General features: G+C 41.1%; 1 protein-coding gene across 8 annotated transcripts in view; it reads left to right on the top strand.

Moving 5' to 3' along the window:
• FMN1 (formin 1) overlaps positions 1-15216 on the top strand; it is a gene marked incomplete at its 5' end in the record, with an annotated part of 415504 nt that extends 400288 nt beyond the window's left edge. For 7 of the 8 annotated variants that reach the window (XM_082620131.1, XM_082620129.1, XM_082620132.1 and 4 more), the window contains 2 exons: positions 3913-3997; positions 6224-15216. In XM_082620131.1, coding sequence (XP_082476257.1) covers positions 3913-3997; positions 6224-6268 — 130 coding nt within the window. In that variant the 3' untranslated portion in view covers positions 6269-15216. The remainder of the gene's footprint in view (positions 1-3912; positions 3998-6223) is intronic. The other variant, XM_082620130.1, reaches the window with a different exon arrangement.
• Between the last annotated feature and the right edge of the window lie 2459 nt (positions 15217-17675).

Below are 17675 nucleotides of genomic sequence, written 5' to 3'. Positions count from 1 at the left end.
GATCCCACATGCCACGGAGCGGCTGGGCCTGTGAGCTATGGCCGCTGAGCCTGCACTTCCAGAGCCTGTGCTCCACAACAGGAGAGGCCACAGCAGTGAGAGGCCCGCGTACCAAAAAAAAAAAAAAAAAAAAAAAAAAAGGCTAGGGAGCCCAGAGAGAAATAGTAACTCCAAACCATTCCATTGGAATATGGATTAAAGGGTCACTAATAAGTGCTCTCTCTGAAAACAAATCTTGCCAGAGACGCCAAGAAAAGTAGATGCTACAAGCTGTGGCCTCATTGACAGCACCATCATCTTGGTTTGCAGATTCCTTAGTAGTCAGTCTCCAGTGTAGTCTGACCTGGCTTTGATCCTTCTAGCGCATTCCTTTCTTGTGTGGGTATAGTCACAGTTACTGCTGCAAGCAGAAAAGTTTAGTAGGCAGTGTGGTGTATACGCTCAGACCTATGCCCCTGTCCAGAAGTGCCCGTTCTCACGGCAGCTTCACAGATGTATTTCTTGGGTTATATAAATCATTGCTCATTTTGTCTCATTTTTACTTCTTTTCTGATGCACGAGTTAGCATGTTGAATTCATTGAACTAACTTGTGCATGTGGGCAGGGAGATTGGATTATGAAGCGTGTGTTTCAAGCAAATTGTGCAAGATTAGATAAGGAAAGAGCTAAGGCACTCAGCCACTTCTTCAATATTAAGCCAGTATGTGATTAATATTGAGTGAGGGCTTCCCTGGTGGCGCAGTGGTTGGGAGTCTGCCTGCCGATGCAGGGGACACGGGTTCGTGCCCCTGTCCGGGAAGATCCCACATGCCGCGGAGCGGCTGGGCCCATGAGCCATGGCCACTGAGCCTGCGCGTCCGGAGCCTGTGCTCTGCAACAGTGAGAGGCCCGCATACTGCAAAAAAAAAAAAAAAAAAAAAAAAAATTGAGTGAAAGGTTTGTATTTGAGGCCCTGAAGAAAAAGCATGTTCTTCTTTTTTTTTTTTTATGTCTGTGATTTGGTGGGTCTTTAAATATTTGGTATTTTAAAAATATTTTTGAAGACATTTTTAAAATAAAGAAACATATTAAGGATAATTTAACACACCCATATTCCCACCACCTAGAATTGTTAACATTTTGCCACATATTCTTTAAGATTTTACAATTGAAAAATGAAGTATTATAGATAGAAATGAAATTCTAGTAGACATACTACCTCCCAGTGTCATTCCCTTCTGTATTTCTAGTGATAACCTCTATCATGAAACTAGTATCTTTCCAGTCTGCATATAAATATAAATAGATGTTTACATGTATGTTCATATACACTGTGCAGGCATCTGTGAACAACATTGTCTTGTGGGCACTATTCCCCAATATATATACAAGGTAGCATGTTGCATACACAGTAACAACAGCAGTGAACACATGTTGAGTGATTACACAGTGCCCAGAGCAGCACTTCTCAGTCCTTTCAGTGACTCTGTGTAGCCCACACGGTTGTTGTTATCCTCTTTTTTAGGTGCACAGAGAGGTCCCTTGCCCAGGGTCACACAGCTAATAAGTAGTGGGGCTGAGAATCCATCTCAGTCAGGTTCTGGAGCCGAGCACTTAACCACCAGGCTAGATGGCCTCTTCACTGTGTCACTCTGCAGAATTCATCCCTCTCTCAATATCATGTTTCTGATATCCATAATTGGTGAATTCAGATCTAGTTTATTCCTTTTCACAGTTATACCATATTCCGTTAAATGAATATAATATACAAGCATTCATTGCACGGTGCTTAAGACCCGTAAAATACAAGTAGTGAAAGTTTCTATCTCACAGGGTTGTTGTGAGAATTAAATGGTTTAATTCAAATAAAGCAGGTAGAACAGTACCAGACATGCAGTCAGCACCCAATAAATGTTAGCTATTACTATTTGCTCTTATCAGCTATCCATTATCCTATTGAATTTGATCACCAGGTTGTTTTCAGTTTTTCATTATTGCATATATTGTCACAGTGAAAGGTGTGCCTAATTATAAAAGTTTCTTTGCGGTATCTCCCTAGAAGAGGAATTGATAGCTCACAGGGTATGTATGTTTTCAGTTTCAGTTGATGCTGCCAAAGCCAGGTGTACCAATTTACACGCCCTCATACACAGTTCAGCAGTTCCCATGTCCTCACGTCCCCAATGACAGTTGATATTGCCTGACTTTGATTTGCCTGTCTGATGGATAAGAAGTATTACTTTGTTGAATTGATGAGCTGGATAAGAAATAATATCACGTTGTGGAATTGAATTTTTATAGCAGCTTTATTGAGATGATTCATACTGTAAAATTTACCCTTTTAAAGGTGTACAATTCTGTGGGTTTTCAGTGTATTCACAAGGATGTGCAACCATCGCTGCTACCTAGTTTTAGGAGAAACCCCTTACCCCTTAGCAGTCACACCCCTTCTCTCCTCCCCTGGGCACCTGGCACTGCTAATCTACTTTCTGTCTCTGTGGATTTCATATAAATGGAATCACATAACATGTGGATTTTTGTCACTGGCTGGCTTCTTCCATTCACCTTAATGTTTTGAGGTTCACCCACATTGTAGCACGTATCAGCACTTCATTCCTTTTTATGGTTCAGTAATATTCCATTGTATTAATATACCACATTTTGTTTATCCATCTAGCAGCTAATATAAATTTGGGCTGTGTCTACTCTTGGCTATTTTAAATGATGCTGCTACAAACATTTATATATAAATTTTTTGTCTGGACATACATTTTCATTTTCTTGGGTACACATATATTTATATACCTAGCAGTCAAATGGCTGGGTCATGTGCTAACTATGTTTAACATTTTGAAAAGCTGCCAAACTGTTTTCCAAAGTGACTGTACCATTCTCCAGACCCATCAGCAATGTAGGAGGATTCCAATTTCTTCACATCCTCACCTCCAACACTTGTTACTTGTCTTTTTTTTTTTTTTTTTTTTTTTTTTTTGCGGCACGCGGGCCTCTCACTGTTGTGGCCTCTCCCGCTGCGGAGCACAGGCTCCGGATGCGCAGGCTCAGCGGCCATGGCTCACGGGGTCCAGCCACTATGCGGCATGTGGGATCCTCCCGGACCGGGGCACGAACCCGTGTTCCCTGCATCGGCAGGCAGACTCTCAACCACTGCACCACCAGGGAAGCCCTGTCTTTCTTTTTAATTCCAGCCATCCTAGTGGCTGTGGAGTGATAATCTCATTGTGGTTTTGCTTTGTACTTCTCTGATGACTGACGATGTTGAGCATCTTTTCATGTGCTTACGGGCCATTTGTATGTCTTTGGAGAAATGTCTAGTCAAACCTTTGCCTGTTTTTTAAATTGGGTAATTTGTCCTTTTATTTGAGTTGTAGGAGTCACTCGTGTATTCTGAATGCAAGTCCTTTATCAGATGTATGATTTACAAATATTTTTCCCATTCTGTGTGGGTTGTCTTTTCACTTTCTTAATGTGAACTGGTGAATTTTAATATTTGTAGTTTTCATATGTTTCTCCAAAATTTCAGTTTTCAAAATTGTCTTCATCTTACCTACTGAGTGGATCACGAGCCAGAGAGCCTTGAAGTGTGCCCTGAGAGTACAGTGAATCCATCTAGTATTCCGTAGATCAGAAACTCCTCCTGCACTGGTTGCAAAAGCACAGACTTCCCAAAGACATCTCGGTGAGCCTCTCGGCCAGTGAAGGAAATTCAGCTTTGATAACCCAGAAGAGTCACCTTCTCAAAGTTTGAATTTAGTAATGAAAAGCACTGAAAACCGTCACTTATATTTTCAAACTGCTAATTGGTTAATTCAACAGCATTTGGATTTCTGTTTAACCTCTTCCTCTTTCTTCTCTCCTTTTTTCTTCTCCTTTCTTCTCCTCCTCTCCCCTCCCCCCTCGCTGTTTCCATTTCAGATTGAAAATGGCTCAGGAATCAGTCAGCAAGTTAACAGCAGAGAAGAAAGTGGAGACAAAGAAAATTAACCCCACGGCTAGTCTGGTGAGATGCATTTTTCATTCACAACCTCAAGATTTTTCATTATAACTGAGGTGCACCCAGGAGTGGGTCAGAATCTAAAGGGTAAAACTCAAGAGGAATGAGTAGTATCCAGATTCTCAATTCCCATCCCAGAGTAGCATATGGGTAAGAAAGAATATAAGGGAAGACAGACTGAGGAACAAACACAGCCTCGAGCGCTCTTCCAGCAAATTCAAACAAGGTCATTTCCTGATAAACCAAATGTAGTCACTTGCCATTTCACACCCTTCCGCACCGCACCCCATGCCATGATCCCCCTCATCTCAAAGCAGTGTTCTCCTGAAATGTTTAAGTATTCTCACCCTCACCAATTCCTTTTCCCTGTTAAGGAAACGGGCAGGGATTATCCTCTTTTGATAGTTGGTAAAACTGAGATGCAGAAAGACACAGATTACCTAGGATCACTTCACAAATGGATAGCCAAAACCAGAACGAGCCTCTGGGTCCCCCGACAGCTCTCCCTGGGCTAGAAGCTAAGCAGGCTAGTCTGTCTTCCTAGCTGTGAGGGGAAACTGTCGTCCACCACAGTCCCATTTTCAGTAAGGATCACAAGGAATCTCCGTGTTACAGCTGGAAAAGCTAAATGGGTTAGGAACCCATTTAGATGTAGAGATTCAAATCCCATATCAGCCACTTACTAGTTATAAAACCTTAGTGAAGTTACTTTGCTTCCTTATTCTCCACTAGTACTTTTTTGCCGGCTGCTTTAAATCCTTTGACCATCTAAGTGGGGTATAAGTTAAAAGTGAGGTTATTTCTATTGACTGACCATGATGTTCTCATCACAACCCCATCAGCAGCTCAAGGAATGTTGAGTGAAGTCGATGAGTGAGAAATGGAAAAGTCAGGGCCATACAGCTGGGTCAGGGACAGCCATGGTTAGCTCACAGAGCTCCTACCTGGACACATCCTCTGTGCCCATTTGACCATGTGTTTGTGGCGCCCATTTGTGCGTGATCTTCTGTTGGCAGTGGGTTCAACTCTTATTTCTGTCTTCCTCCCTCATTAGACACTGCCCTTTTCCCCAGGCCTCCTATTTGGGCCTCTATCCTAACTTTTACAGCCAAGCCTTATTTTCAGGGGCAGAGAGAATGGACTCAGGCCTGTAGACAAAGGGGAAACAGTGGGTGGACCGTGGCATTCTTTTATTGGTGACCTCCATGGCAAGTAAGCTCTCAGCTGTGATCCTCTGCATCTTGGGGTGGTTTGTTTTGTCGCCTGTTTGTTTTGGTGGAAGTTAGGGAAGAGCTCATAAACTGATTCCTGATTCAATTTCACAAGTCAGGCATGGTATCCAAACAGGATGGGTGTTTAAAAATTATCTTAAGTTTACATCTAGGCCAATTTAGTAATTCATTGCATTTTCACATCTCCTAGGTCACAAGAAGCTTAGGACCTGTTCTCAAAGGGCATCTCTCTGCACCTGCTCTCTGCAAAGGACTGTACTTGTTCCATCTCTTTTTTAGCCTTCTATGTATTTGTCCACCTTGAAGGCCAGACACACCCACGTGTCTTACTATGCTTAATATATTTACTTCTAAGTCCTAGAAACAGTGAGGGTCTGTGTTTCTGTTCTGTGTACTTTTGTTTATCTTGCCATCAGACTTTCATGTCCTTCCTCATTAGAAGGCTGTCCCTGGGAAGGAAGCTCAGGAAGAACAGAGCAGACCATCCTTGACAAAATGGGAGCTTCTGCCATTCTGCAGAGACTAAATCTCGTCATCCTCCATTCTGCATAGCCTCTGTTCAGTCCTGCCAAGTTGGTCATATGCAGACACGCCTGACTTGGAAAGAGTGCTTTTTCATATCTAGACTTCCTAGAAACTATTTCTTGAGCATTCCCTAATGGGAGGAGTCTTTGAGTAACACTACGAAGTTAGGACCTTTGTCCCAGAAGATGAGAACAGAACAGAAAAGCCTGGCATTGTAAAGGCTGGTGTTTTAGATGGATATAGTTGGTTGACTAGCTGGTTATTTATTTTGTGTGTTTGTGAGGTGATAGGGTGGGAAGGGTAGGAAACTGAGGGTTTCTGGGAAAAAGGATAGAAATCCTCTCATTTCTAGGGCATTTGGTACAACTCTATTTGGCATTCTAGACTGACATTTGAGAAAGGTACCAAAATTTGAGAAAGATGAAAATTTTTAAAAAGGAGTTATACTAAACTCGATTTTTTTCTCAAACAACAGAAAGAAAGACTGCGTCAGAAGGAAGCCAGCGTGAGCACCAACTAACACAGAGACACAGGAGAACAGTGACGGTGAGACGTAGCACTCTGCATGATCCTTTGTAACACCAGTGTTGCAAGAAGTTCTCGAAAGATATGTCACTAAATGTTTATTTTGCTCATCTCTTTCTGAGCACCCCGTGCCTTCTTAAAGAAGTCCCTTGTTAAGCCATAGGAACAATGAAAAACTGCTGAAGAAGTATTTGATAACTGTTTCTTCTAGAGGTCCAAAGTTCACTCTGTTATGAGACCAGAAAAATTACCAAGATTTTCCAATTTTTTTTTTAAAGCAGAGGTTTCAAGCTTTCTAACCCAAACCTGATGTATATAAACTTGTGACAGCAGAAGGGAAGGATGTTTTGCGACAGTTGCCTTGAGCAAGTTCAAGCCTTGGTCTTTACATACTGCTGGTTTGATTATTGATCTTAATTTTGATCCTATTGCAGCAAGATCCTGAAGCACCCTTCTCGCCAAAAATGTTGAAACTTACCAAAACTACTTTAAGAGGTCCAAGACTCTCTATTTCCCACACTCGAAAAACGGTTATTTTTTTCATTGCTTTTTTTTATGTAACAGAACAGAAAATGGAATTATATACATGGATGGAGAAGGGGGTTAAATAGCCATAAACTTCATCCTGGAGAACAAATTATGATACAGGGAGTTGGCATCAGCCATTTAGCGAGACCCATTCTTTTGTTTTCATATCAGCTCATTGGGGTTTCCTGGACCACTAGGGATTCTCCACCCCTTCTGTCCCAGAAGAAACTGTGATACCTGAGTAGGGACAGACTTGGGGTCAAAGCACCTGCTTGGACAAGTGACCCAGTATCAATCAGAGCACATCTCACACCTCAAATCATCTATGCGTGGATAACAACTTGGTAACCTACAGCTGAGCTGTACACTGTGTTCTGGGACCGGATGTGGCTGGACCTCTCCCACCAACCCCAGGAGGCAGTTTCTAGACAGGAGAGCAGATGCTACTTGCAGCCCTTTATCATGACCTTGACTGACAGGCATGTGACATATGGTGAAGCAGGGGGTTTTAACTTCAAAAAAAAAAACCACAAAAATCTAAGGGCAGAAAAAGAGTTCCTTACATCAAAATGGGAAGAAGGTGATTACATTGATATTGAACTTTGTGTGGAGTATCGTACATAAGCAGCTTTTTCTGACCCTGGAAACTCATGTGACCACTGCCTCTTGAGTCACAGGGAAACCAGATTGGACCTCTCTCCTAAAATTTTTTCCTTAAGCCACCACTCTTCTAGTCTATCTCGTGAGGAGAGAAGAGAGGAGACTTGGGGTGAACTGAGATGAGGATCAAAGCCTATCAGGTTTCAGCCTTGAAAGGAGAGAGGCGCAAGTTTTCTCCTCCAATTGGTGGAGGACCGTCTAGAGATGAGCAGAAACTTTAAAACCCTTCCCCATCCGCCTGCCATGTGTGGCCTGCCCCTTACACCCTACCATCTTCCCAGGTGCCTGAGTGTCTACCCAGGACATGCCTGCTAGTCATCAGCCCCCTCAGGGACCCCGCAATAGATTTGGCCAATTAAAGCAGCACCATATTCTAATAGAATGCCCATTCGGGGAATCAAGAATGCACAATCAGGATCAAATCAAGTCATGAAGCCATATTCATGCAGGTGCTAATCACCTTTTCTAACAATTCAAAGGAAGGGAATATAATAATATGGTTTGGTTTTTTTCCTAAAATAATAGAAGGATGAGACAAGCAAAATAGCAGAGCAGGTAAGAACTTACATGAGTAAAAGAAGTTGCTTGTGAGCGAGGTTTTCATACTGCTTTGTTTTCATACTGCTTTGAAACTGATTGTTTCTCTTCATTTTCACTTAATGGTGAAGACGACCTAAGGAATTCCTCGATTTAAAACAAATTCTACTTACAGCTACCCTGTGCTCTGTGACAGTCCTTCTAGTATTATCATACAAAAGAAAAAGCGCCTGTTTTGCCCATGCCTTGGGAATCAACTTTGAGTTTAGTGAGAACAACATAAGTCTAGATCCTTAATGGCTCCTTAAAGACTTGATGGGAGAGAACGGCAGGAGGCTCTCAGCGGGGTCCCTGTAGCCCACTTCAGGTCTCTAAGTAGGATGCTCACAAGAAAATCACTGGAGGTAAGCAGGACTGTCGCTTTATAACCCTACAAAAACATTGCTCTCAGGGAACCAGTGCTGAAGAATAATGAATGGAAACACTGAATTTGAGAGTTAGACAAATGCAGCCCAGGTTGGACTTCATCCTAGTGGACAGACTAGAAATTGGCAGTCAAATACCTATTTCTAAAGAGCAACGTTTGCCTACCTCTGTTGGGGAAACCTAGTGAGTCCAATGTAGTGATACTGTATCACTCCACTAGGCAGGATCCCCATTATTCTCTCCTGGTTTGCATCCTGCATTAGGTATCTGGACACCCGTCCCAAGTCCACACGCGGCCTGCGTTGTGACAGCACCCTCAGTTCTGACTTGACTTGATGCTCGGGAAAGGTTCACAGGAGTTTGTTCACGGTGGGCCACCTCAAACCACCTGGAGGCCCTGAGAACAATCCGTCCAAACTGCAGTTGAGATTGTATTAACTCCAACAGGTGTCGCTAAACTTTTCATGGAGAAGTAGTAGTTGGGGTACCACTTAGCAGGGTGCGCACTTCTGGCTGCTCTAAGCATAGCCCTGCCTGCACTAGAGGGACAGTGGCCAGTATTTCTACTCTGCGTTTAACCAGACACTCACACCTGACCTACTAGTCAGACTTGGAGAAACCTTAACTTATAACAACATCATCTCTTCCTAGCCAAGGTTCATTAAATCCGAGGACACAGCAGATAGCAGTTCAGATTCCTGCATGAGTAACTGGCATAATCATCGAGCACACAAGTATATCATATATGACACGAAAGCATGATATAAACACGTTAGTTAAAAACATAGGCCTGCGAGGTATCAATAATCAAGTGAGGAGAAGGTGTGCTGTATGGTTTTTTAACCCAAGAAGAGGCAGCTTATGGGAGGGGGTGTGGTGAAGGGACGAGGTGGCCAAGAAGAAATGGATGATGTGATGATGGTCGAGGCCCAGGGGTCACAGGTGATGGACCTGCTGCCCAACAGTTACCTTCTGAATCTTTGGTTGTTGTCTGTGATACCTCTTTAAACATTCACTGCAACTACCTAGGAACTATGAAGAGAGAAGGTCTGAAATCTGGGAAGTAGAATAAGGAAATCCAGTGGTGGTCTTCCATCTTTAAATGTTCTAGCCAAAACAAATTGGCAACATCGTTGAGGAACTGAATGCCAGATTGGGTGCTGGTCTCTGACCCCCTCTTCTTTCCGGTGAGAATAGTAGAAGCTGCACGCCTGCTCCGCCTCCCTTAGGCACCTCCTTTTCTCGTAAGTACTATAAGGAAAGGCATTTCCCTAAATGATAAACTCCTATGCTGCTGGTGGAGAACCTGGAAGAACTAAAGGAAGGAATAAAACTCTTTGGTGGTATTGGAAACCTCCAGCAAGATGAAGAAGTCATGGGTATAGTCCTTCCAAGACCATGATTGGATGTAGCAAAAGAGACGTAAGTGTATTTCTGGTAAAGATTTGCTTGTTGGACTGGGATTGCACATCTCTCTCTAGATTATACCACCTGTATGGAGGAATTTTCATTTTACTTCTATTCTTGCTTTCTTGGACATCATATTTTCTCATTTCTATTTCTGCTTCTTTCTTGCCTGGTGTCACTGACACAGATCATTTCATACACTAGCACAGCACACAGCACACAGACGGCCAGTGTAGGAAGGGGAATTAGCAGTACAGACCTGCAGGCTCTTTTCCAGTACCCAGACTGTAACATTGACATGGGAACCTCTTCATTCCCTGACATTCTAAATTGATCTCTTTTGTAGTACTGCACCCTCGCCAAACAAAGATAAAACCAATTTGGGGCTTTCTATGTTAAGGGGAAGGAAGAACTGCAAAAAATACAGCTTTTTCCCCCCAAATACCTGATGCAAATATCAAATATCCAATTTTATATATTAGTTTAAATAGTCTAAAAATTGCTAACAAGAACTCTCGTTAGATTTGAGCTTCATTTTTCTTTGATCCTGCCTGTTCTAATCAGAAAAAGAATGACCAAAAGGGGGAAGGGGGAAAAAAACATTAGCAGATTTAGCAATCCACAAATTAATTAGTTCCTGAATCACACATAAAAACAACAAAAGCCAGACATATTGTGAAACCCAATGTTATAGAAGTCCTAAGCACATAAGGATTTGAACAGCTATGAGGGCTGATGAGCGTGGACAAAGTAAGAGCTCTTAACTGCCCACGTGAGACTTCAGCCTAAACCAGGTGAGTTTTAGAGTGTGAATTCAAGAGAGTCAAGTATTGCTCTGAGCAGTTTATTTTTGGAAAAGCCACGTACAAAGAGAAATAGTATAATATAGTGAAAGAAGTGCTAGACTATGAAAATTTCCTTTCTCTCGTTCTCTCGTAAAAGCAGTTTATAAATGTATGGAACATCCAGAAGCCCATGAACACCACGCTTCATAGGTTAGGTTTTTACCTTAGGAACACAACTAAAGAGAGTGGATTGAATAAAGAAGTGAATTTTCATTCATGTCAGCTACTTTGTTATCATAAAGAAATCTGCAACACAAGAGAAACAGGTCTGTGTGGACGGACTTAACAGTATTTGAAACAAATGGCCAGTGTTTAACCTTTCCAAAATGCAAATAAGTTGCAGGACCTGTTTCCATTTTCCAGCTATGGAGAGAGATAATCTGGCTGCTTGGAACCTTGTCTATTATTGGTGCAGAAGTCACTTAAAGGCACCTTTTGGAACAGGCCTCAGCAGGTCTGGCTCCTTTAGACTCCCATAACGGTATTTATAAGTCCACGAGTGATTGAATCCAGGCAACACTGGGCTCAGTTACACAGCTGTATGTGACTGAGAGGCTCGTTTTGTGTCATTTCTGCACACCTGTCAGTTGTTGGCACCTTGTTAGAGGCACTTAATTTTAGTTTCATAGTTCTTCCTTTCCCCTCCCAAGGAGTGGGCAATCCACCAAATCCTCCCAGATCAATGCTTGCTGAGAAGTAGTAAATTCAAGAGAGTATTAACATGTCAACGTGGAAGCCAGTTCAGTAGCCTTATTTGTTCCAAGACCCTTAATCAACACTGTGTTATAAACTTAGCATTTGGGAAATTTGTGTAGTTGACAACTTACTTGGAAATGTGAAGATATGAAAATGGCAGCAAGTTTACTCTCTCTTAAGGCGCCCATGCAGTTTCTACCAGTGAAGAGATTAGGGAAGCAGATCAAGCCTCATTCAGTAGGTTATCCTGTCCTCAATGGAGCTTGAGGACAGGATAACCTCAAGCTATCCTATCCTATCCTCAATTCATTTCTTCTCCACCCCCAGCCCCTCTCCCAACTACCCTGGAGATAAACAGTAACATAGAGGACCTTTTCCTTCTTGTCTTCCCTTCTCTAGTATGATGGTTCACTTCAGTCAGCTCTCAAATGAACTTTGGCATATTATGTCTATGAAGTACTTGTTCATGAATGTCTTCTTCATGCTATAATCTGGGGAAGGCTGATTTAATCTTAATATTTTAAATGAGAGTGGTAGCTAAAGCCATTAATTTATTCTACATTCCATATGCACATATAATTTTCTATTTTTAATCTTCTCTTAAATATACTAAGAATCTCCAGTGTATCTCCATTTCAGAAAGCTGATTCATAGACTTCTGTGGGCTATTTTTTTTTTATGTTTTGTGCGAAATCTGATAGCACTGGGCTAGCAAAATGCAAATGAGCCCACAATTTCCCACAGCAGTTTGGCCTTCTTCCCCATGGAGTAAACAACCTTCTACCACCCTTAAGCTGTTTTGTAGGCTGAGCATTTCCCTAGATTCTACCTGTGCAGACACCAAGGGGTTCTTTTGTCTTGGAAGCTGTAAGAATGTCTTAAAAGAGAATGAGTACTTCTCCCCATGTATAGTGTGAGCTGCCAGTGTGTTGTATTTAGTATATCAAGTAAGAAATCTAATGTTTTCAGGCATGCATGCCCAGTGGTTTGTCAACATCTTTGGCAAAGTTGTACGTACTTCCCTTCCTTGTTCTCTTCTAGGGCTTGCTTCCATTCTTGTCTCGTGAAACAAACGTATTTTTGTTTACTCATCTCGGTCAGCTTTCCAAAATGAGAGTCTAGTCGCATAGACCACTGAGTATAAGGGAAATTACTCTCCACCACACCATGACATGGATGGTAGGTGTATTTAGGAATGCACAGCTTTCTAGGAACTCTTGGGATGGATTCCAAATTCCAGGTATATAAAAATGGGTATATAGCACACAAAGATTATACTACTCTTCCCAGTAAGAGACTAAGAGATTCAAACTCTCCATCTTAGATAGGTTTGAGCAAACTATAAGTAGCTTATTTTTTTCCCTTTCCTCTTGGCAACTTGTCCCTACCTATAATCTTATTTCTTCAGATCTGACCACCAAGGCATGAAGGAAGGTAGTGTCAACCCACTGAGATTGCCCTCTGCATAATCCTCTAAAGATGTTCATTTCCTTTGGAAACAAATCAGTGGGTGAGGGGGAAAGTCTAGTGACAATTCTCTCTGCCCAGAGTGACACACATAGGATTTGGGGATCTACCAAAGGGATAGGTCTATGCCAAGTATTAATCTTACAATTCTACAATTCTACAATTCCTCAAGATGCAAATAATATGACCCTACTGTTAGTAGGATGTATAATCTTTGAAGAATATAAGCATTAAGAAAAAAAGGGCTTCCCTTTAAAGAAACAATTGAAGATATTCTTTAAAAGGCAGAAACTTTTAAAGGTTAGAAATTGAATAATTTTTAAGATTCTTTGGAGGAAACATATCATCGATTCATCATAGTCTTTTCCTTTCATTGAATTTTAATTTAGACTAGCATGGAAGCAGAGTGCCCCTGGACTTTGATTTAGGGGGATCGTGCTTTGGCCTGGAAAAACAGTACTGGCCTGAATGCCCAGAACCTTAAGTGAAGTCAGTCAGCATCCTAATAGGAATCAGGCCTAACAGAAATGTAAATTATTTCAAGTCCTTTAGAGTTTAATTTTCTTATCAACACCCTCGACCCTGCTTCCTAAAATTAATTTGATCCATGCAGTTATGTGTCTTCATTTTGCCTTGTGAGATTACAAGCAATGGGATAATGGAGAAAAACAGGAGACAGGGGAGAAGGAAAATTTGAATGAGGCCAGGGTGCAATGTTTTGCTGATATAATGCATTGTTAGGGAGCTGGTGACCGTTGCCATGGTTGTATCATGGGCAGCCTTTCAGTGGAAGCTCAGGGCATAATATGTATGAGGGCAGTGGAATGGGAGTGCCCAGTATCTCATATTGGTCCGTGCCTGACAATGTTCTGGAAAAGCAGGTGCCCCACTGAGACTGGCCTGTGCTCGTTGAACTAACTCCAATGAATTTCATATTCATTTCCATGGGGTCTGTTGTCCATGGACCTTCCTATTTCCTCTATGCCTGTTTAAAAGTCATTTTGGCATCAAGCTTCATTTCACCTTTCTCCTTTCAATACTTCTGCATCAGCCTCCCCTTCCTTCACACCCCACAGCGATTCTTTTCCTCACTTTACTTTTACCGTTTCTCCAGGACCCAGCTTTCTCCACCCCTTTCCCCCACAGACACCTGAAAGTCCCCCCTGAGCCCTCACTCCCTCCTCTCACACCCTGTGCTCCACCCCCCAGCCCTTTGGACAGGGAGCTCTGCTGTCACCAAGAGAGACACAGCGTTGTGACTGCCTCTTGTTAATGTCAGCACCACCTCATCACTTAGGCAAAGAGGGAAAATCCATAAAAGAGATGGAAAATACATCTTTTTTTATTCTACTTTATATTTTAAGAAGGTTGAGGAGAGGCATGGTTCCAGTCCTTCTCAATTTCTCAGAGATTTTTACTTTAAAACTGTCTAATTAGGGACCATTCTTTTGATAAATTGTAAATCCGTTCAGGTCACCAACTATGATGTATGTGTTTTAAGGCTCAAGTGTTGACTCTCAAGTAACTTTTCTGTGCTGCTGGACAAAGTGAATTCTGTGCAAACATTTTGAATCATAGGCTCTTTATCGCCCCTCAATTCTTACTATTACTAATGATTCAAGCATCTTCAGGAATGTGGATCAGGATGTTGACAATTTGTGGTTATTTTCAGATCAACAGTAACTGTTACACTCTTGAAAGCACTTAAAGAAAGTATAAGCATGTCTTAAATAGTCAACCATTTGACCTGGAAAAAAGTTGGCTTTTCTGTTTAATTATTAAACCAAACTGTAGATGTAATCTTAAAGGATTTTAAGCAATAATGAAGACGGTTTGAGAAATGAGAAGGCACTTTAGAGACATGAAACCTTACATTACACGCTCTTGGATATCTTTTAAGGTAATAAGCTAATTGGATTCAGGTATTTTTTTTCCTTTAAATTTTTAAAAATATGTATTTCTAATTTGCATATTTAATTTTGTCACAGCTGAGAAATGCTCTTTAGTTGAATTTGTAAATGTCATTTGCAAACCAAATGAAGTATTTATTTTTAAAAAGAAAGGGTGAAGGAACCAATATTGATTTGTACATAATGAAAATATGTGTGTGTGTGTGTGTGTGTGTGTGTGTGTGTATATGTTTTCCTCCTTGACACTACTTGGTCCCCACATCAAGTGTATTTTTGTACATAATATATATTGGTTAGAAAATGTAGATTGTCTATTCAAAGAATTCTATCTCTGTGATAGATTATATTTATCCTAATCTGTTGATACCTCTGATAATTTAAGAGATAGAACTCTATTTTTTTGGAATCTACAGAGAACTGCATTCATGTCTTCCAATTGTAAATATTGCTAAGGGAATTTTAATAAATCTTGGTTTCATGTCTGTCTGGTGTGCAGTGCAGATTTGTTTGCAGGAGGTGTTTAAAGACAGTATCCTAGCAGTGCTCTAATGTGGAGAATACCGGTCATTTCTAGCTTTCATTACTGCTCAAGGGCAGCATTACTACTGAGCTGCAAGAGCTGGGTCTCAGTAAGTCCATCATTCACACTCTCTTCTTTCTCTCCTGTCCACCACACCAACAATGCGTAAGCTAGCTAGGCGTTCACGGCTAACACCGAACAGACAAACCCAGCCAAGCATGGTCTCAGCTATACTGACCCAAAAGCAACACTGCTTGAACATAAATTGCCCAAGGTGGAGAACCACAAGGACTGGTGACTTCATGTTATGGGATGGTAAATGATAAGAGGAGGGAAACGGAACAGAAATAGAATTGTGTTGTATTCTAACACTAAGCACAAGGTACAAATTCTTTTCAAGCAATGGTAAGAAACATGCAGATATCTATGAAAAAACTAAAAGACTTTCAGCAAAACACTCCTCTGTGAAACAGAAGTGGGATTGTGTGTTTTTTTAATTGACTCATTTGTTCGGTATTCCTGAATGCCATGCACTGTTGAGTTCTAGAAGTTTGCTGAAACATGCCTCAGTGGGTACAGATAGACTTAATGAACAGACATAGTTACTATCTGGGGAGACATTTTATCGCTAGGAAATCTTTTAAATCAGAGTCATAGAGCTGCAAAAATCTTCAGACAGTGGATAAAAATCTCCATTTCACAGAGTGAAAACTACTGAAATTCAAGGGACTTGCTGAAAGTTACACTCAATGTTAGTAAGTACATCAAGGCTAGAATCCAGATCTCTTGACCCCAGATCTCTTGACCCCAAGGCAAAAGCCCTTCCCAGTGCTCAACTCGTTCATCACGTTAAATTAAACTCTCTTCTTCAAAAGACTCCTTTATGGAGAAATGTTCTAGAACTGTTGTTTGGAAAGTAAGGTCCAAATGCTCCTAAGGGTTTGTAGAAACCATTATTAGAGTTGTGCTCTGAATTAAAGCACCTAGGAGAGGGTGGAGGCTTGTGTATCATGAGGACCTAGGAAAAATATTCCACCTTAGGAAGAATCTCCTCTTTGATTTAACAGAGATTTACTCTCCCTTGCTGAGCATAGTGATGATACCTGTTGAATTTTAAGTATACATGCTGATGGTCCAACTAACAGGCCATAAATTCCTGAGACTAAGTATTTCCCTTTAGACTCTACCTGCCTACTTTCACCTGGATATGATGTATTCATGGAAATAAGACTTTAAAGTTGGCCTGCACCAGCCATGCCTGCTTGTATGCCTCCAAGTCTCTCTCCAAGTAACGTTTGCTTCATGCCCATCATTGCGTGAAGATGAAAGGTATTCAGTAAGATAAGGTAACTTTATAGTTATCAACTGCTACATAACAAAATACCCCCACATTTGGTGTTGATTAAACAATAATCACTTATTTTTCATGGTTTTTGTTAGTTTGAGAGGAACTCAACTGGACAGTTCTCACTTGGAGTTGCATATGGTTTTAGTGCTATATCCACTGGGTATGCAGTCACCTGGATGGCCGAAACATGGACCTCTAAGGTGGCTGACTCACTTGGCTGGCAAGTTGTTGCTGCCCTCTAGGCTGGGGGTCTCAGTGCCTCTCTCTCCACAGGTCTGCTTGTGTGACCAAGGCCTAAAAGTCACTTTCATCGTATACTATTGGTTGTATTTACGAAGTTCTGTCCCAGTGGAAGGAATGGGGAAGAAGAACCCACCTCCTGATGAAGGAATGTCAAAACCATATTGTAAGAAGAGCATGTAAGATGAGAAATATATTGGTGCAACTATCTTTGGATAATACAATCTGTCTCTGTAATTTGCCCTGTTCTTTCCATCTGGTTTTGTTCTTATTTTTGTTATAAAACTAAATTTTAGATTTTTTTTCAAATTTTTCCCTACTTGTTTGCCCCAAATCTTCTTTCCCTCTGCCTGCATATTAGAGCACAGAAATGTTTGTCTTGTTCCCCTGAATGCAGGCATTCTTTTTTATTATTATTGAAGTATAGTTGATTTGCAATATTGTATTAGTTTCAGGTGTATGGCATAGTGATTCAGTATTTTTGCAGATTATATTCTATTATAGGTTATGACAAGATAATGTGTAATACCTTAAATACCTTAAATCCTTTTTGCTTATCTATTTTATATACAATAGTTTGTATCTGTTTGTTCCATACCCCTAATTTTTCCCTCCCCCACCTTCCTTTTCCTCTTTGGTAACCACAAGTTTGTTTTCTGTGTTTGTGAGTCTGTTTCTGTTTTATATATACATTTATTTGTATTATTTTTTAGATTCCACATATAAGTGATATCATACAGTATTTGTCTTTCTCTAGCGGACTTATTTCACTAAGCATAATATTCTCTAGGTCCATCTACGTTGCTGCAAATGGCAAT

The sequence above is a fragment of the Mesoplodon mirus genome (assembly GCF_964341445.2).
Source record: "Mesoplodon mirus genome assembly, chromosome: 4".
NCBI classification, from domain to species: domain Eukaryota; kingdom Metazoa; phylum Chordata; class Mammalia; order Artiodactyla; family Ziphiidae; genus Mesoplodon; species Mesoplodon mirus.
The sequence above is the reverse complement of the archived record's forward strand: the minus strand, read 5'-3'. Positions and strand labels throughout refer to the sequence as shown.